The 21,176-nt window shown below is 41.2% G+C and overlaps 1 protein-coding gene across 1 annotated transcript; it reads right to left on the bottom strand.

The window, feature by feature from the left end:
- Positions 1-2,986: 2,986 nt before the first annotated feature.
- On the bottom strand, positions 2,987-7,214 carry SVIP (small VCP interacting protein). Its single transcript, XM_084287128.1, has 4 exons — positions 7,028-7,214; positions 6,375-6,425; positions 4,574-4,687; positions 2,987-3,772 (listed from the first exon to the last, which is right to left on the bottom strand). The coding sequence occupies exons 1-4, from the start codon at positions 7,088-7,090 to the stop codon at positions 3,758-3,760; spliced, it is 243 nt and encodes an 80-aa protein (XP_084143254.1). The 5' UTR covers positions 7,091-7,214; the 3' UTR covers positions 2,987-3,757.
- Positions 7,215-21,176: the final 13,962 nt, after the last annotated feature.

Genomic DNA, 21,176 nt, shown 5'->3' with positions numbered 1-21,176 from the left:
GGAAATGTTAATTGTAACACCTGTTAATACTTATTGTAGAACATACCTTATGTTACCTTGCTGTTCATATTCTATTTGTCTTTTTTATTTTATTTTTTTTTTCCCCCAAGCAGATTTATTTATATAATTGAGTGGGAACATTACTTTACCTTATCTTTATTGTAGTGATAATTGAGCCTTCATTTGCATTACCGACCCCCCCCCCCCCCCCCGCCCAACAGCAACTTAAGAGAGAGAAATTCTATGGTAACCAGCTCAAGGAGCTCAAGGGCTCTTGGTGGGGATGAGTGAAAGAGTGAGGTGTGAATATATGTGTGGGAAGGTATAGCAAGCTTCTTATAACTGAAGACGCAACACTGAATACATTATACGTGTTCATTTTAGATCAGTGAGATGAGCTGTTTGCCGCAGCACAGTGTTACAGCAGCATCTGCTAGAGATGCTTATAGGGGTTTGATTCTTCTGGGGCTTATATTGTGTACTGCCTTGTTGGCTGCTGACTGGGAAGGAAGCCAAGGGCCTTTTCTTTGCTTCGTCTCCTACTTTCTTAGCCTGTGGGTATACTGGAGTTTGAAGTAAGGTGAAACAGACCTTTAGGATCACGCAAAATTTTATGCGGCTGGAGAGGTTTTTCCATCCCAGTCCAGCTGCTGGCACCACTCGTACTTGATGAGCTTTGTCTCCATGATTGAATCTGTCAGGGTGCCCAAACCACATGCTGAAGCCATGTGTTTGGCTAAGGGCGCCCAGTGGTGCTACCTACCTACCCTTGGGGAGCCGTAGCTTCTGCATTCTCCCAAACCTCAGCAAGTCCTGCCTCAATCTCTGCCTGGAATCAGTGTATCTTGACAGTGCACAGTAGCAGATGGTTTCATTCTGTAACTATTGCTGCAATGACTATCCTGTCACTCAGTTTCAGCCCTTTGATGTCAGTTCAGGAGCATGGTTTTCTGGCTGCCAGATTTTTTTTTTTCCCCAAGCGTTTTGCAAGAAACTAAAAATGCTTTCAGAAGGTAGGCGGAAGAGGTGTGGTCATAGTGCTGTAAATCAAACACAGTATCAACCACCTAACTCATTTGAATGTTTTTGAACAGTTTCTGAGGGGAAGTGAACTGATAGGAATGGAGGAAATAAGGACCAAATTCCTATTGAGTTTAATAGCTACTTAGTGCAGCACAAAGTGGTAACAAAGAGGGGTGGTATCTGTTTTTCCAAGTAGGGAGCAGCTTGAATCTATGTAGCTGTTGGCTTTACCACCTAATAGCACTCTGCAGGCAACGATAAATTGTATGCTACTGAACTGCAGTATGTCTTGCTTTCATTCTGATCTGGTATTAACATTATCAGAAAACTTAGTAAAACAAGAAGTGTTTTTATTCACCCAAGTCATTTCCCAGTTTAGGTTCAGGCTGTGATCGCCCAAACAATCAAGCCAGGATGGTGCAGAAAGCTTTTTTAAAAACAGTTTTATCACTTGGTGACTTGTAATACAGAACAACAGCACCCCAAATCCTCTGAAGTCTTTCTTTGCTGTAGGAATATATTTCATGTTCAAAACCAGGTCACTTAAGAAGCGTGGACATATCTCCTATTTAGTGAAGGGTTGGACAAAGAAGCAAGATTTGCTTCTGTGGTAATTCTGGGTTGCAAAACCTCCTTTAAACACAAGGCCCACTCAATCAGAGGTGATCTGATTTTTGTTTATTCCCACCTTCCAGGAACATTGCCAGGCCAAGAGCCACAAGTAAGCCAGTTGTATTGGCTGGACCAGGAATCAATGACAAGTGGTGTTTATGTTCAGCCAGCGTGGTAATCTTTAAAATAAATGTACAGCATTTTTGCTGGTCCAGATGATATTACCTGGATAGGTAAGCAGATAGGGCTTACCTTGCCCTATCTATAGCAAGTGTGGGTAGCATGTCATGGCACACTAGCATGAGAACTTCACACTGCAAATACCTCTTGCTTTGTCAAAGAGGAAACTTCAGCAGGTGTCCAGGAATCACAACTTGCTTGATGAGGTTATTATGTTGGTTTCCATGAAAATCTTCGTGATCACTACTCAAGTACCGACTCTCTGTTAGGTCAGTTTGCTGATCTTCCCTTACAGTAAGATGGAAAGCGAGAAGTAAAATGTGTTAGTTAGAAATATCTAAGTACCATCTTAGATGGTACATCATAGAAATATGCTAAGTACCATCTATATAATCTCTGTAGGACGCCAAATGGGACAGATGTTGGATTGAAATTCACATTGCAAACTTTTTTTTATATACTTTATTACATCTCAATGCATTTTCATTAGAATTAATTGGTCATAGTAATGTTTTTTAAATACAGTGAAGAGAACAAGTGCAAACAATCAAAGGAAACTACATGTATTCATCATCTGCCAAGGATACAACTTCTTAGCCCTAACGCTATCATATTAAAATTGTAAGGTCTCCTTTCTTGAGTCAATTATGAAGGTTAAGCCAGGAAACTCCCTGTGTCAGGACTGAGCTCCTAAGACAATGTGAGACACAATTTGGGAAGGTAAAACAAGTATTTAGTTCAGGGAAGGCAAAAAGCCAATATAGGTCAAAACGGGGTCAATGACATGCTGAGCCAAACACAATGCTTTTCAGGGAAAAGAGTGGCCAGCTTTTTAGCATTGATCATGCTGCAACAAGCTTTCCTTGTCTATAAAAACAGGGGCTTGAGGTCACTAGTTATGCCATAGTTTAAGTAGCTCTAAATAATCCAAGGCAGCTTCACATTTGGGAAGGGAATTACAGACATTCCTGAATACAGAAGAAAAGCGACAGAGCTTCAGGCGTTTGGCCAATGTTAGTGCAGTGTAACAAACCCACCCAGATAGTACAGAAGTTTCAGCAAATGAACCAGCCAAGAGATGACATAATGGGTCTTCTGTTTAGTGTTTTTCAAAATCATCTGAAGTGCAGCACTGCCCTCTTGTGTTTAAAAGGAAAAAGCAACAAAACAATGAATTAACAGTATTTTTAATGTAGTGTTTATGCTCCAGTATTCCTTATAAATACGTATATGTTGAAGAGAAATTCACATCTGAAAGTGAGGAGAACGCTTATTAGACTCACAATAAAACAGCTTTCTTGCTGTAAGTATACAGGGTTTATAAAGGTGTATTATGCAGTGTCAAAAGGCTTCAGTCTGTGAGGGCCTATCATTGAAACTGCTTTAGTTGTTGTTGTTTTGTTTTTGTTTTTTTTTAAAGGCACTAAATCCTTAAGCAATTCACAAGTTATTAGGAAACTGAAAAGAAATGTGGTAACCTACATATCCAGATACATATTTATGAACTCCATTCTATATAAGGAGTTGGATAAAAGTTTAATTGTAGAGCTCGAAGTGAGTGTTAAACATCACATGGGCATGTGAACTCTGCCTAAGCTGGCCATAAACATAGACATACCCACTGACCAGATAACATACACACAGACTGACTACAGGGTCAAGACATCACTTCTATGTGAGAAAACCCATCTCACTCCCTTGAGAGGGAACCAATAAAACATGCACATAAAACAAAAATTGGCCAAAACCTAGTGTTCAGAGGCTTGAGCTCTTAACTTTCTTAGTACACAATTCCACATCTGCCCTCCTGCAATGGCAAAGTACTGCTGAGTCTTCATACGCAAAGAGCAAAAGCCACATGATGAGTAAGTGCCACTCGGCTGCAGAAACTGGCAAGTTATTGGCAGTAAACATCAATCGTCTCTCCAGAAGTCATACTTCTTTATCCAACCTGCCACTAAAAAAAACAACAAAATGCACCACAGGTTTATATGAAGCTGGAGGGGTAAATATCCACACCACAGAATTGTAGAAAGACCAACTCCCTTGTCTAATGCAGTTTATATCCAGTGAGTGGTGGACACAAAGCTCACCAGTGGTAGCAGATATGTGAACTCCCACCCACAGAGTTCCACTGCTATGAATGCCCTCATATCCAGCAACAGGGGGAAGAGATAATTGCTTACAAAACTTGTGTTTCAAGAAATGGATCTAGCTATTGCCCTGGAGAACTCCTGCATTAAATTTTCACCCATTTTTCTGTGACAGTTTATTTAGAAAAGTGGTAGCAATAGCAGCAACCAAGTTTATCAGTAAATAGGGCAGCATTTTGCATTTTTTTAGGAAGAGAAAAAGATGGTTGAAACCCCAAACATTTACTGTACTTAGTTGAATGATATTCTGTAAACTCTGAGCCAAGAAGAGCAAGTCTCAAGAGGTAATGAAATGGGACACTGAGGTCAGGGAGGAGGTTCCCCAGTGCTGAGAGTATCATAAAACTGAGGAGAATCAGATCATTGGTGCAGAAACTGAGAGCAAGACGGGAAAACTAAGCTCTCTGCCATCCTTGCATCCCAGAAATTAAATCTGCTTGCGAATACATGACACATGCTTCTATTTCTATTCCATTTCCCTTCCTCTTGTTTTTTTTTTTTTTTTCTTGCATTATTCAATCTTGTAGACAACAACAAAACAAAATCGGATTTTCCTTAGTGAATATCAAGACAGTTGCATCATACTGTTTCATTTTTAAACTTACTCTCAGTCCTCCTCCTCCTCCAGAACCTGAAGCTGCAATTCTTTTTTCTATTTCTTCCTGTTTCTTTTTCTTCTGCTCTACGGAATAAGTGTTCTTAATACCTCGAGAGGAAGCCTGCGAGGAAATATTTGCATAAGGTCAGTCATTTTTATGGATAGAAGCCAAACTGCGAGTCCTGGTAATGGTACCTTGTGAACTCTGGTTTGCATGTAAAGATGGAAACAGTAATTAACGCTACCATGATGTCAAACCAGACTTTTCAGAGTACTTCTTTATATTAAGTGCTCTTGCAGGTATGTGAGGGAGTTCTAGTTTGATATTAATATATCCAGGTGAACATACTTTAATGCAATTAAGTGTACCCAGTTTGCATCCCTTAAGACACAAGGACAGAACTTAACTTTACCAAAAAAAAAAAAAAAAAAAAAAAGCTCTGGGCTTTTGGTTTTTAGTTTTTTCCAGCGTCAGGGCCTCTTCTTCCCCTCATGAACAGACTTCAGTGGGAAGAGACAATTTTGGCAGGTACAACTTCTAAGAACTTCAGCTGTTTAAACATCCATTCATGTTTTTCAGCTCTTCTCATCAAATGGAGATGCTATCCAAGTTCTTGGTACAAGTTTAACAATTTTTTTTTTTTTTTTTAAAGAGAGAGAAACTGAGTGATACTTGTATTTTCTTTAATAGCCTAATAGCTACCATAGAACTTCAAAGCTATCTGCAACCCAAGTTGCTGCTTCACTTCTCCTTCCTCCCAGGAAACCATTTTAGCCTTTTAAGAGCTGGATGAGGACTTCCTTCTCTTATACACTTCTCAAAAGTATATTTCAAGCTGCTATCCTCAAAAAAAAAAAAAAAAAAAAGAGAAAAAGTTTAAGACTACAGGAGGATTGCTTCTAATATGTAGTCTGAGACAAAAATGAAAAGTAACAATTTCTACAGAAAGGCTCTGAAATGTTACTGTTGTTGGTTCAATTACTTAGCTAACTTCCTCAAGACCAGGTCAGTGTGGTTGTCACTAGTAATAGTCAATTTTTAATTCGATATATAATTTCAGTAACATGGAAGCAACACGTGACTCTCTTTATAGATCAGCTGTGGTATTCAGGATATACTTTTTCCTTACTGTCAGTTTTGTATGGTTCACTTCTTAACAACTTCCTTGAAAAGTAAGGATAGGAAGATGGGCTAGTGAGTTCTAGCCACTCTCATAGATCAGTGATGTTCTACCTCATGAAGCTTTAAGGCTATTGAAACTGCTAAAACCTACCAGCCTTAAAAAGACGGAAGACAAAGTACGTACTTTTACCTTACTAGAACTTAAGCTGAGAAATACTTTTGGTTGTTCCCACACTGATAAATCAAACTTGTGAGTGTCCATAATCTGCCTTTTTAAGAGATGGTAAATGTATTGTAACTTGAAATTGCCATTGCAACAGTTGAATAACAACTCTAGTTCTCAGTATTTCTGTCTCTTGCTTTCAAGTCTTATCATGTGTGGAAAAAGTAACAGTGAACTTGCTCTTCAATTGCTAAATGGTTTTCAAACTCTGAAAGAACTTCTTCCATCCAAACAAGCTCAGTTACCTTGCAGTGGTCTTTGAGTACTTACCTAGCTGCACAATCTAGTATGTGTGTGTATATACTGAAGTATGGAGGTAAAATATCAGTACTCAGAAAACTTAGCGACAATGCCCATAATCCATGCACGATATCTGGTGTTCCTGCAGAAGTCCTAGCTACTTTCCCTGTAAACCAGCTCCCCAAATATATTCTGAATAAATAGCATTTAATCAGGCGTTACCTCCATCTGCCTCTTCTCGGCAGCTTCTGCTAGCTGTCTTCTTTTTATTTCCTAAATAAAATGTGAAAGACAGTGAAATTCTATTCCGATACAGTCTGTACCTTCTTTTAAAAGTCTGCATTTTTAAGTGACTCAAATCTGTACTGCAAACCGTCACGAAATGCCAACCTTATGTCAATTAGCTTCGTTTTTACCTCCACTGCAAATGTGGGAGAACAAAGTGTGTTTAGTGACTAATGGGCTAGAGAAGCAGCTGCTGACAGAGCTGCAGTCCAACCCTCCCCCCCTTAGAAACCTCTACGGTGCTTTTGCTCCCCGAAAAACAAGGAGAAGACAGTGATAAATGTCCTTGGGGAAGGTAAAGAAGGGGTTGTTGTACTCTTCCTGGCTAAAAGCCGCAGGTGGGGAGTGGAGGAGGGCGGGCAGGGGCAACCAGCCCTGCAGCAGCTCCTGTCCCTGCAGCCTAAACCTGACCCCGTGCGGCTGCGGGGAGCCCCCAGCGCTGTGTCCAGGGCACCTTTCTCCCCTTCCCAGGGCAAAAGGAGGCGCGGGGCGGGGGGGGGGAAGGACACAGGCGGCGGGGCCAGGCCCAGGGCCTCGGGGCCTCACCGCGCTCGCAGGCGGCCGGGGGGAAGCGGCCGGGCCGCACTCACCGGGTCGGGCGTCTCCACCACGTCCTTGACGGCGCCCCCCAAGCAGGGCAGGCAGAGCCCCATGGCGGGGCCCACCGCCGGCACGGCTGGCGGCGGCCGGGGAGGAAGAGGAGGAGGAGGAGAAGGAGGAAAAGGAGGCGGCGGCCCCGCCTGCGGCCTCCGCCCGGCGCCGCGCTCGGGCAGGGCTCGCCCCGCCTCGGGGCCGTGCGGGGCGGCCGGGGGCGGGCATGGCCGGGGCCGGGGCCAGGCTCGGGCTGAGCGCTGCGAGCCCAGGCGGTGCCTGAGGCTTTATGGGGTCACCGGCGGAGGAGCCGAAGGGGCGGTGAAATCACAGCCCGAGGAACCACCCCAGGAGCTGTCCCCGTGTAGCTCGGGTCCAGGCGGTGCTGGCGGGCCCGTAGCCAGCCCTCCCCAAAGGACAGCAGTGCTCCAGTTCCCGTTTGTTCATGGCATTAGTGTCAATGTCAATTCACTTGATGACACAATAAATCCTTCAAAAAGTAAACTGCGTTGCCTTCATTGTGTTAGGGCAAGAGGGGCAGTAGTCTAATTAATTTCCAGGTGGCTCTGGTAAACCTTAGGACTTGTAGTTTACTGGAAGTATGCTTAAATTAGAAGCAGCATTTCCATTCCCTGGTGCTATGCTGCCATCCACTGGCCTTGAGCAGCGGCAGGCTGCTTCCACACATCGGGTACTTGTATTTTTGGCAAGAGGGTATCAATGATACCGATACTGAATGTCAGCAGGGGGCTTCCTGGGGTCAGTAGAAAGCTCCTGCGGCCCTAATTCGCAAACAGACAAACCTTCCCTCTGACCAGACAAAATTGTATTTAGCTGTCAGCGATAAAGCAGAATTCAGATGGAAGCATTGAGCCACATTATCAGGAGTTACGCTGATAGAAGTTGGTGATATCTAGCAAATGCACAGTGCTCTTTCTGTCTGATTATGTTGGTTTGGCCCAGCTGTATGTGCCAATGCCTGGCAGCCCTTTGGTGCTATCACGCGTGCTATCGTGAAATGAGAACTTGAAAGTCTCTGGTTTCTGCAGACCATAGCACTTGTCCCCATCCCTCCCAACTGGCTTAGTTGGCACTCCAAGGTGAAGCAATTTCTGAGAGATTTCTGACATAATTTCTGAGAAATTAACATAAACTGCTAAATGGGAAGGAACCAAGGCACCAGCATCTGCTAGATTTCTGGAAGTGTCAGAATAACTAAAGCTTGAGCCAGATTTAGTGCGGTCTAAAGATTGCTTTTGCTTCATGCTCCAATACGATGGTGGTGGTGGGGTGTCTCAGAGGTCCTGCTGAAAACTGATAGTGACGTGCCTGTTGCCAAACCCTTAAATGCTCTGGCACAATCTCAGCTTGTAGCGATGTTGTCAGTGAGCACAGCAAGCACCTCCGTGCACTGCATTTTGGGCTTCAGCCTTTTGTCCCCTTTGAGATGGTTTGCTGTGCTTTCCTGTCAGCACTGAAGTGCCATGCAAACCTCTTCTCTCCATGCTGGCCTTGTTTCCCTGTGTTTACTGATACCGAATTTTCCAAAAGTCTTTTCCTCTTTCCTGTCTCTTAGACTATTTCTGTTCCTTTTTTTCTTAAAATGTTGCTACCTTCTCTTTTGTCCTAGTTATTTATAGTAGCTATGGCATTGCTCTATTCAACAACATTTCCTGAACTTGGTTTTGTCTATATAGCCCTTCTCAGGGGTTAGGTGAAGAGTGTTAGAAGTACTCTTCACAAACAATGCCACATCTGTGCAGTTTCTTTCCTGTCTCAGTGCTATTGAACCAAGTACTTATTTTTGTGCCTATGTTCTTGTCCTGCTATTTATTCCATGAGTACACGATGTCATATGTTACTGTAATTTTAGTTCTTGTGTCTGTTCCCTGCAGCTCTAATGAGCCATCAGAGAGGATTATCATTACTGCTAAACGAAGTACTTTGAGCCAGTCACAGCATGGCCCTGGGCTTTCTGAAGTGAGCATCAGAAGTGTGGCTGTAGTCCTGGGAGGCTTATCAAGCTGGAGGGAGGGAGAAGGAGATTTACCTGCCTCCCTCCATCATTCACAGGTAGAGGCTGTCTAAAGGAAGGCAAGAAGCTGCAGCAGCGTGGCAGGGCTGTGGTGCTCCAGGAGCTGCAGCATGTTCTGGGGTGTTATGATTTAAGTTGATGCTTTGTAATGGAAGCAGTTTTGTTATCATTTCTGAGCTTTCAAGGTGCTATGGTTTTATAGTTGGATGGATTAAGCAATTGAGTGATTAGTGCTTGTCAAGCTTCAGGTGAGACCCCAGGGGTTCATGGTTGCTTCAGTCCCCTGTATCAGTACCATGATAACCCCTGAATACAGCAAAAAGGTGTCTGTCTTGCCTACCAGGTTTAGAGGAAGATATAAACGCTATTGAACAAGACTTCTCTGCAGAGAGAGACAGCGCAGCTTCCTGGTAGTGTGAGTGGATAAGATATATAACTGAGAAGTGAGTGGTCCAACCAAAACCACACTTCTTTAAAACTGAGTGCATAAGGCACAGAGTGCTGGTTATTGAGAAGTAATTGGAAATATGGTACCAACTTGTTCTCTAACAAGACATTTAAGGAAGTTGCTGAAGTTAAAGAATAACCTTGCAGTAACTTTGCTTAGTCTGAGGTCCTTTAAGAACTGATTTCTTCTTGAGGCTTCCTGCAATAAGCTTAAAGAAACCCTGAGTATGTATAGCTTGACATGAAGTCAGCAGGATCTTTGAGTATTCGGATGTGCTGATGCTTGAAAATGACATACACGTTCAAAGGTTGGGAAATAAGGGCCTTATTCAGTTAGCTTCAGCACACGGGGCAGATGCTCCCTGGCCTGAAGCAGCAGGGCAGCTGGTTCCCCTGGCCAGGGGTGCAGCGTGAAAGCACGAGTGAAACACGGAGCTGGCAGCAGGCTGAACTCATCTGCATCGCCTTCGGAAGCGTTTCTGAAAACAAGCAGTGGTGATCAGCCGTCATTCCCTTCCCTCTTAATCCTTCTCTCAGTCTCTTCAGACTAAGCAGACTCTTCTTTCTCTGGGGGAACCTTCCCCCGTGCTGGGGGTGAGCAGTGCAGAGCATTGCTCTGCTCCTTGCCTGGAAAAGGGATGACGCTCATCATCTGTAAACAGCACAGCAGGGATCGCTCAACAGAGTGAAGAGTGCTCTTCCTGATTACAGATGGCAAAGCTCTTCGATTAATTGCACGCTGAGGATTTATTGCCAGTGTAAGATCAGTAATAATAACGCCTGGTAGCTCAACAGTAACAGAAAACAGGGGAGGGTTTGGTTCATTTTATTATTTTTTTGGCCCCTTTCCCCACCCTGCCAAATGGTAGTGCTATGTGTTATTGCATAATACGTTTGTTATGCAGTCACCTTCAAACGAGCAAACAAACCACATACTTTTAACAGTGACATTAACAGGAGTATCGTGTTTCCTGCAGGGGCTTGCTAGACTGATCAATTGGAACTTTTTTTTTGTTAATGTGATGAATAGTGTGTAGTGTTTTGAGTATCTGATTTACCAAAAAATACACACTACAGATGTCTTTGACCTTTATGCAGATTATTTTGTGGCTCATTAGAAGATCTGGCAGTTCATTACATGTTCATTTGTAATAGTTACGATGGTGCTTGTGCAAGAATGACATTGATAAAAGTCAGATTAAGATGCAACTCAATGCAATTTAAGGCTCGATCTCTTTTGTCTTCTTTAAATCCAGCAGGTGGTACTATTGACACAAGCATTTCCTGAATTTCCCAAATCTATACACACACTTTCGATTTGTTGTGTTTTAATATTGCAGGCAGTGTGGCTTTGAATAGGAATGAGGATCATACAATACTATCCATTAGAGTTCTGGAAGTGTCAGAAAACCTTTTTTGGAGGGGAAAAGAAAAACAAAAACAAAAAAACAAAAGTGAGTCCCAACAACATATGTAAAAAGAGGAAAAACAACTGGAGGCATTTTTTATCCTCCACTATTGTGTATGCAATATAGGGCAGAGAAAAGGGAAGTGGCTTTAAGAACCCTGGCCGAATGATTTGAAGGTCGATAACGTACATTTACAGGGTGAAAATTATGGGGTAGTTAGTCTACCCCATAAATGCCTCTTTCTCTACAAAAGAGCACCTCTTGAAGAGCTATTAACTGCCACAGTAATTGTAGTGCTGATCTTTTAATGTGGGAATTTACTAATAATGGAGAAGTAATGTTGTTAGTGGTGTGTGTAAATCTAGAGAAAACCCATTTCTGACTGAGAGTTTAACAAGCTTTTGTGATCATTTTATTAAAAACAAACAAAAGAAACAAAAACACAAGGAAAACTGATTAGAGACCGAATTCTAGTTATTGGGAGTAAACTTTGGAGTGCCTAGTTAAGGTATCATACCTCTCTTCCAGCTAATAACAATACTTATTTGACTTTTTTAAACTTCTTGATTTTTTTCCCCAAGAAAAATGCAAATAACTGTACGAGTAGCTGCCTTGGTCATAACTCTGATTTGTGCACTGGCAGTACTTGCCTTCACCGTGCAATGTTTTTACAACAACAGAAGCATAGACCCTTACGGGAAAGGCGTGGGTCAGCTTAGTGCCACGCTGTCTACTGGAAAAATAATTGCAGCCTCTGTGGACATTTATATAAGCCTCTATGGCCCTGATATGTTACTCTGTAGAAATTAGCCATCAGTTTAAATGCCACTTGGAAAGGACTGAAGCTAATCAATACAAAGGCTGTCCCTGATTTCTGAGAGCATCCTGCTGGGGCCGTGATGTTGCATAGATGGTCGTGGGGCTCCAGGTCTGATGGCCTCCACAGCAGCTCCACCAGGTCAGTCCTGCTTGTGTCATCTTTTTTCTGGCTTTATTGTTGCATACTGCGATGCTCTGTAGTAAACAGAAAGGGGAAATGAATTTCTGGTTGTAGAATAATTATCCCTGTGTAAACACCACCTCCAGTATAGGGGTGATCTATTCCTATGAATATAGGAAAACCTACGCAGCTCTGTTAGTGAACAACAAGTCAGGCTAAACAGGACCATTCCCCCAGCCATTCTTCCCTGTTCAGGCCTATGTAACGGGTCTGTAAAATGTGTATAATCCAGCCAGTAAGCAGACTAGCCACAAGAACCAGGTGGTTCTTGTACCTTAGGCACACTGGATATATTCAAGTTGGCAGTGATGCTGGTTTAGATCCTTAGTTGCTTTGTTCTGGCTCTTCCATTCTCGTCTGGTTCAAGGACAGCCATGTGCAATGGTCCAATGCATGCCAGAGGTGCACTGTTTGTTAATTTATTACACCAGTAATTAGGGCCTGCAAATCGTGTGGTTTTTCACTCATAACATTTTACTTCTATATGTAGATAGTGATTCCAACCACAGAGATCATGAAACTTTAAGACATCAACTTCATTCGCAACTCTGTTGGTAATTCCACCAAAGTCCTTGGTGTTTTAATAAATAAATAAGGATCTGTTCTTACTGTTGCCAGACCGAAGTCTTAATTATAATATTTGACTGTGGGGCAAGAGAAAAAATACAGTTGCATAGAATGAACATGTTTCAGTGACTTCGTGTTTTGCCTGTTTTTATAGGACTGTATCTCAAGAGTTACTTCAGATAATAACTCTAGGTTTATGCCTGTCTTGAAACCAAAAACAGGAAAGCTTCTAGCTACTGCCTGGTTTGGGACAATTCAGAAAACTAACTAGCTGTGAAATCACCAGCTTAACGTGAAACAAAATATTTTATGTACACATATTGCAGAATATTGGCAGTAAAGAAGTAATGATCTTTAAGTATTCACTCTACTTATGTCTTCACAAAACATAGGGAACCATATGTAAGGAGCATTTTAATGAAAATACTTGATGATACTTGATAACAGTTTCCACGACATTGAGAACTAGTACATTTAAAGTTTGAGTTTCCTCAAGAATGTGGCAAGGCAGATTTTGTGAAAAATTGTTTATGACTAACCAGAGGATGATGAATATGGTGTAGTGCTCGACTAGCTTGATAGAATACAGATGCAGATATTCAGTGATCACTTCATGATTTTCTGCAAATTTCCTTTTATATTTTAGCTTAGGGATTATTGAAAATGTCAGACTGCTGTCCACGCTCTGGAAACTCTCTATTTTGGAAGTAGAACTTCTGCCGAGGTCCAGGAAAGCTGACCTTTTTTAAGCCATGGTTTAACTTCATAAGCTTTCAGTTAATCTTAGTGATTTTGCTTCATTAGCAGTGAATCCCTTGCCATTAATTTCCCATCTTTCCTAACAGATTGTCACAATCTGCTCTCTGGAAGCAAGGGAGGTGTATGGATGTCACTCGTGGGTGACTAAAACTTGCACACTGCATACAAACTTCCTGTCTATACGTTTTCCTTCTGAGCAGAATCCCATACATTGACATCTCTGGGAAACTCTGTAAAAATCAATGGCAGCACTTCCTTGAATAATATCTGTAAACACCTGGAAGTCCTGCTTGATTGACTGTCCGGCACATAGGAATAAATCCTCGATGGAATCCTGATGAAGCTCCTTCACATGTACAAAGGAAGGCTTTTAGGTCCTGCACTGAACACGTTCGCACGATGCACTTACCAGTCCGGAATGCCTTGGTTAGACAGCAATTAGGGGCTGCCAAAAAACCTTCTGCTTACAGTTGCCACTTATAATGAAAAATTTGCATTGTGAAATAGCTTGTGCCTGAGTACAAGGGCAATTAAAACCGAGAAGGAAGACTTTGCTGCTCTTTAAGGTCAATTTGCACTCTGCCTTTGTACGGCTGCACAGTTTGAAAAATCGCTATGCAATAAACTCATTTACATGACATACAGCACTGCATACACTTTCTCCCTCTAGCATGTTACCAGAGAGAAACATTGAATTATTGGGCAGAAAATAACTTTGAAAACAAAAAGCAGACTGTTTTCCTGCGATCGGATAAGAAGAGGAACAGCTGATTTTTGGATTGTGTATATTCTGCTTGGTTTCTGCATGCTCCTGATATTGTACGCTGCTGCCTTGGGCACCAGTTTCTTATCTTCAGTGCAGTGTGAGGTTCAGCTCTCTCATGGATGCCTTGTGCACGTGTAATAACCCCTGCAAATCCAAGGGGGGCTCGCAGTCTTCTCCCTGCCATAGTGCCTGTGTTCCCAAGGACTGGTACAGCTTTAACATATCTTACTGAGAGGGGATGTTCTGACTCAAATTCTGTCCTTCTCAAAATTGTCTCCATGCAGGAACTCTCAGTGCTTATCTGTTTGCACCTTTTACTGGTTTGCTGCTCACTAACGTGGGTCACATCATATAGCTGATGTCTCCTCAGAGGTGAGACATCTGTAGGCCCATGCCAAACGTGGGGCATAAAAACAACAGGGCACTGAGAGCACGGGTATCTTACGGACTTGCCTACAAATGTGATTGTAAAATTTCATGTCTAAGTTCAGCTGCCCTGTTTGTGTGCATGCATGTGTTTTTATTTTGTTTGTTTTGCTTTTGTTTTTAAACCTCTTGCACCTCTTGCATCCACTCAGTGGGGAACATTTGTATTCAGTTACACATTTAAAATGAGTATTGCAAGGGCTAAGAACAAAACAACAAAGGAGGAAGGCCACAGGTGTGCATTTGTTTTTATTTATTTATTTCCCCTTATCCTGGAAGTATGACTTCAGCTACACCTTTATATTAAGAAGAAAACAATGCACACACCTATGTACCAAAACAAAAATTTTTGCAGTCAGCAGATGCTGGAGTGTCTGACAGTGTATGTGGCACAAAGCTTTTTTTTTTTTTTTTTTTTTTTCCTTTTGAGTAGTGCATCAGACTATTCTTAGGGATAAAATTTGTAGTGATATGTAAATTATTCTGTCCCCAAAACCCATGGGTGCATGTTCTGGAATATATTTGCAATGTTAATGTTTCATGGTCTTTTTGGTCATTCTGCAACCTGCTTGTACAATTCCATGAACATAGCAGTATTTTTATTTATTTATTTATTTATTTATTTATTTATTTATTTATTTTTGCCTTAATGGTCTCCTTGGACCAAGAGAAGAGCATACCTGAGCTTTACCTAGACACGTGGACAATACCTACTGATAAATTCCTTAGTGATGATTTTTTGACTTGGTACATTTACAGTGTAATGTAAATCATAGCCTAATAAATAGAAATCAGCAGTGCAATAGAGTTATAAGTTTTCAGGAAGTTCTAGTGCTTCTCAGAGCCACATGAAAAACAAGAATATTCACTAAAACTGTAGAATAAATGTATGTAATTCCAGTATGCCACTTGAAGGGGGGAAAAAAACACACAAACACCTAAATTGCAATACTTCCTTACTCCATTTGAAATAGTGTGTTTGGTAGGAAATATATTTCCTATAGGAAATATTTATATATATATATATAAAAAAATCTTTCAAAATTATCTAAAATTCTGCTTTCAGTGTGGCTGAGTACATATATTGAAGGCTTTAGGAAGACAAGTCCTTGAGCAGACTGGAGGTGCCATCCTGGTAGGTCAAGTGAAATTCAGGAAATGAGGAAATCAGGGTAAACTTCCAGATTTCACCTGGGTGTATTGTCACCAACAAATCTCATGGCAGTAATTTGTCATTATTCACTGGCATTTACGGAAATAGATGCAGTACCCATTTGATTTCTGTGGCTGTTAATGTTTTAATCCCATACTGAAGAGAATGGCAATGGGAAGAGGTTTCTATATCCCTAGCCCTTTACAGGTTTGCATTCATGGTGAGTCAATCAGATTCTTGCTAATTACCAGATAAAGAGCAAACAAGCAGACCAGGAGCTAAGTAGGCCTTTCCAGGGAAACAAGGAAAACTCAGACATAGCAGAAACTTGTATGTGAGTGAACACAGAAATATTTAAGGGTCACAACAGTAAAAAGTTTGCTTAAAGAATAACATGGGGATTTGTCATTGCTATAGAAAATTTGTGGTATTTTCCTCGGTCTTCTAGATAAGAAGCTTGCTGGGTTGAAGCAGGCTGGCAATAGCACTGCTAATTTGCTTTGGAAAGGACACCTTGTAGCTGTTCATTACCTGAAAGAGGAGTCCACTGCTTTAAAATGCTGGCCACGGAAGAGGCGTGGGTATGCCTTGTCAGAGGAAGCCGACACAATAGTGCTTAATAGCCTCATTCCTCCATCCTGTGACATCTCTGCACTTATACTCCCACGTGTTTTGTGTCTAGCTAGTGTTTCAACTTCTACATTCTTTCCCCTCAGCTGCTTCCTATCTTGTGATTTTGCAGCTGCTTTTGTCATTCGTGATCTTCCAAAGCCCCCTGTCCACTTTTCTGACCCTGTGGAGGATTGCTGTCTCAATTCTTCACTTCTTTATGTGCTTATTGTAGACAGAATTGTTTGTGTCATTTCGTTGGTTTCCCGACACTTAGCATGAAAAGGTTTGGGTTTCATCTTTTTCTAACAGTGCCAGGCTCAAGCTGCTCAAACTTAAATTCCTCATGTGGGCGTTTGCCTCGGGCTGCTTCTCTTTCAGGAGCTTCAGCAAAAAGTTCAGTTACTATAGAAAGTGTATGGGGAGCACTGAGTCGTGTGTTCAATGCAAACATCCGCCCTGAGAAGATCTTGTGCACCAGAACCCTTGAGCAGAGGCGTTTGGCTCTTACCCTTGTGCCAGGGGTGCAATGGGGTGCCAGCTGCTTAGGACACCTCTTAGTGGGCACACACGGGAGGTTTGATGACTGATTGTGGAGGAAAAGCTGTGCAGGTGAAAGAAGTGGAACAGTAAGTGGGAAACAACTGCTTCGTGCTGGCTCTCCTTGAAATATTCTCGAGTGCATCTTCAGAAGCAATGCTTGCTATTTTTAACTGGCTGCAGCAATTAAAAAGAAGTGCTGTCTTCTTTGTGAACCGTAGATCAGATCTGAATCTTCTCAGTGTAATGTTTCCATGGCAACATGTTGTATGTTTATTCTATATATTTGAGTTCAGATAAACTCTGTTCCATGCAAGTAACAAGCTATCATTTTAAAAACTGAATTAAAAAGACATATATTATGCGCAGCTACTGTACAGTAATGCATCACTTCTTCGTAGGATATCAACCATATCACTGAACATTGGTCACTTATAATACATTTTTGACTATAAATAAATTAAGATTATGAATTTCTCTTCAGGACTGCCCAGTTTATGAGTCAGACTTCCTTGTCTTTATGAACAATTCTTCAGACTACAAAAAAAAAAAAAAGAAATAATTTTTTCTCCCTGCATTACAGATTATGCATACTCTCCTATGAGTCACAGTAATACCATCCGTAGAAAAAGGTGATTTGTAGAACTACATGTAGGAGGCTTCTCCCCTTGATTCTTAAGGGCACGAGGAATCTGTGTAATCTATTCTGCAAATTAAAAATACATGTATTCCATGATTGCAAGTTGCAATTTATTCTAATATATTTTCAAACCATATATAGAATGCAAGTTGCACCAAGTGTAAATCTCAGGTGCAGATGAAATATTGGCTGAGTTAGCGCAATCTCATATCATAATACAGGAGCCATTGAACTGCAACAGTATTGTATATAGAGTTGGCATTATAGAACAATGAAGTGCTAATAAGCTACCATGGAAATTGTTAACGTTAAGGTCTTTCTACTAACTGCAGGGACTTGCTGAAAAGAAAACTGAAGAAAGGACATTAAAAAGCACATTACCGTAGATGCATGCACTGCATCTTTTAACTCACCTGCAAAATAGTTGTGCTTCTGGCTTAGTGTGTTTTCAATACTGCTGTTGTGTTTCTTATTTCTCTCTGCTTTAAGTTACTGACTTGATAGTTGACTGATTGATTTCAGATGGTTGTTAGTGTATTAGCAGAAAAATCCAACTGGATTGCCAGGGGTTAGAGGTATAATTTGGAGCTCTGGCTAAGGAATTTATTACACAAGACACTGACCTCAGAGGTATGAACTGTACTTGCATGATGGTTTGTGCATCACGTTAATGGGGAGGGTGTCCCCAAGACAGCATTATTAGTGTGCTGTGCAAACTGAAGATGGTTGTCCACAACATTTTCAACCTGGTGCATTTTAAAATGGTATTCTAAATTAGCCTTGGGAATATACTATTTTTGGGGGATTTGCAACAGAAGTGTATCAACCTTGTAAAGGAATCTAAACATCCTACCACCTCTCTCTCCATATGCGCATGCGCAGGCAGTTTTCAAGTGTGATGTGGTGATGGGTGCTGTCACAGCAGCACATCTGCTCTTGGGTGCTGGTCAGAATGCAAAATAAAACCAACCAGAAGGGATGCCAGTGGGAAGACTGCAGAAAACCAAGACATGACTTAGAAAAATACTGATGAAAATTGAGATTCTACCATGAAAACATAAAATGTTATGTGAGAAACAGAAGAGGAACCATACAGGACCACTAGAGATCTGATTATCTGTGATGGAATTTAATGGCGATCAAATAATCAGTATATTGGTTGAGCACAGATGTTTCTGACAGTCTTGGGAATGGCATCTAGATTTTGGGAGAACAACTCGTATCTCTGTTCTTAACATGTAATTGTAAAACAAGCACTTGATTGTTTGGGTAAAATAAGAGTTTGTAATGATCGAACAGGCATTTAGTTGACAAGTTCCTCTTTGTGACACTGGGCGGCTGCTTCATCTCAGGGTTCTTGATGCCAAAGAGTCAGAATAGCAAGTACTACACAAAGCTGGCAGTTTGGGGAAAATACATGAGTGTAACTGCTTTATTATGCCTGCACATCCTGCAGTTTTACATAATAATACATTTAAGATGCATGGGGCTTTACTTGTCTTTTTAGAGCTCACGTTGTTTTTCTTCTCACTTGAGACATAAATGCAAAGCAAACCTCATTTATTGAATCTGTTAATCTCTGGATTAACAGGAGTTGTTAAACTGATTTGCAGAACTTGTTTTTAAGAGCTATTAAGTTTTGCCCTTTTCCTTATACTCAACTGAATAGTGATTTTAGGATTATTGAATAGTTTTAACTGTTTCCAGTGTAGAAACCATCTTTCTTTTTTTCTTTCCATACTTTTTTTTTTTTTTTTATTTAATATTATCATGAATTGCAGTGGAGCAATGCAGTTCTACTTACTTGTAAGTGTACGCAGTTCATGGAGTATTTTTATTTTCTCCTCAGGGTTACAGAAGATAAAAATTAAACTTAGAGTGAGTTACAGATATTGGATGCTGTAGAGTTTGTGTGAATGATATGGGTCCGAGATGAAGTTCATGTCTAATGTTGTAGTTCTAATTAAACTGAGTGGAAAAAAATCTCCTAGGAGTTGTTTTCATTTTAAGGCTAGACCCCTCCTCTTTAATGTAGGTCAGAAAATGGCTTGTATTAATTCATGGGATTAAATAAACTTAAATGGCATTTTTTCTTCTGAAATTAATTCCATTATAGAGAGTCCTATGGCATTTAACAGGAATGAAACCAATAAGGTTTTCTACATAAATTACATTAGAAATGTGCATATTTTAAAGGAATTATCTGTTTCTTTTTTAAAGAGGATTTTTGAACCCTTCTCCAGAATTATATTGCAGGGATATAATTCTTTCTTCCATGCCAGAAGATACTTTAGGACGAATCTTAGTTTTATAATATTTTAATAAACCCTTCCACAAGGGTTTGCATCATAAGCTGTTCTAGGAGAAGGGAATTTGTGACATTTTCATTTGGGTGAGTCAGGTGTTCTGCAGATTTGCATTTAAACATGATGGAAATAGGTTTCCTTTATTTTAGCAGGACCATAGCATAGTGGGTAAGGGAAGGAAGGATTTTTACCTTTCAGATGTTTGTGATGTGTGTGAGTCATGTCTTGGCTGACCGTGACCTGCTGTGAACCACACGGGGATAGGAGGAAAGTTACTGGCTTCAGACAGTCTTCCAAGCTTTTAAACATATTAGATGAGTGAAATGTAGCCCGACGTCCTCTTGCTCATGAAGAGGCTTATGCTAACAGAGAGCAAAAATGTCTTCTGTCTTTTTTATTAGTTTACGAGAAATGCATGCGTACATGGAAGTCAAAGTAAATTAATATTTTTATTCATGAGAGGAACTATTACTCATTTTCTGTTCATTGGCTGCCTCTCATTTTTACCATGCCCAGTCAACTTGTGAAAACAGCTTTGCTATTTTGTCTGTTGGTGTTTCAGCCAAACTACAGCAGCTGTGATAACACCCTTGAAATACATACATAATCACAGGTTTTAAGGTTAGCTGACAGCTTGGACATTTCAGCAGAAAAGAGCTAAAGGTAAAGTGGGAGCCCTGTGAGTGTATGATCTGCTTCTACCCTGGGCTTGTGTCCACAGGAATGTCAGCTGTGGGGAGCAGAAAATGTGTGATGCCTGTTGTGTGTAACAGAAAGGGGAGGTTTGGTTCTGCTTTTTTCCTTCCTGACTCCCTTTAGGAGACAAGTTGTCATTCAAACCTTCTAGGAGAGGGTTCCAGATATTGGATCTAAGGAAATGTTGAGACGTTGAAGCTCCAAGAGAGCAGAATTTCTCATATGCTTGAACCCTCTTTTCTTAGTTAAGTCCCTTGCCAGATAAGTGCCTAGCTTTCTCCTTGCCACAGTCTGCTGAGATGCCCAACTTTCTTCCTCTCTGCCTGGGGAGCCTGGTGCCTAACACCAGGTTTGGCATCCTGTTTTGGGGTAGGCACATCCAAAAGAGGTTCTGCAGTGCCTTCTCTGATGTTCGAGTAGCTTTATAGCTATAGTCCTTATGTGACATGAAAACTGGTTACAGCCTAATGCATTGTTGCCTGATGTGACTTCAGCATGCATGACAGCCTGCAGTCACGGGCCTCCACTGAATAATTTTCATCTAGTGGGTCTTTTCGCGACTTCCTCTGAGTACTTTCTTGTTACAAAGTTTGAAATGATAAACTGGAGATAAAAACAATTTTCTGAAGCAAGTCTATTATTAAATAGCCAGAAGCATCAGTAAGGGTTGATTATGCAGCTTGTGTGCAATTGAAATGGCTGCAACATCATTGTGTCACAGCAGCACAACGTGCGTAGTTGCTCTGGTTGCTGCTCTTTCCTTGTTAGCGAGTGAAAATGCAGTGGATAAGAATA

The sequence above is a fragment of the Netta rufina genome (genome assembly GCF_964035555.1).
Source record: "Netta rufina genome assembly, chromosome: 5".
Taxonomy (NCBI): domain Eukaryota; kingdom Metazoa; phylum Chordata; class Aves; order Anseriformes; family Anatidae; genus Netta; species Netta rufina.
The sequence above is the reverse complement of the archived record's forward strand: the minus strand, read 5'-3'. Positions and strand labels throughout refer to the sequence as shown.

Coding starts and splice junctions, on each gene's coding strand:
- SVIP (XM_084287128.1), bottom strand. CDS start 7,090: ATGGGGCTCTGCCTGCCCTGCTTGGGGGGCGCCGTCAAGGACGTGGTG. Junction 6,426..7,027: donor TGGTGGAGACGCCCGACCCG/GTGAGTGCGGCC, acceptor CATTTTATTTAG/GAAATAAAAAGAAGACAGCT. Junction 4,688..6,374: donor CCGAGAAGAGGCAGATGGAG/GTAACGCCTGAT, acceptor ATTTCCTCGCAG/GCTTCCTCTCGAGGTATTAA.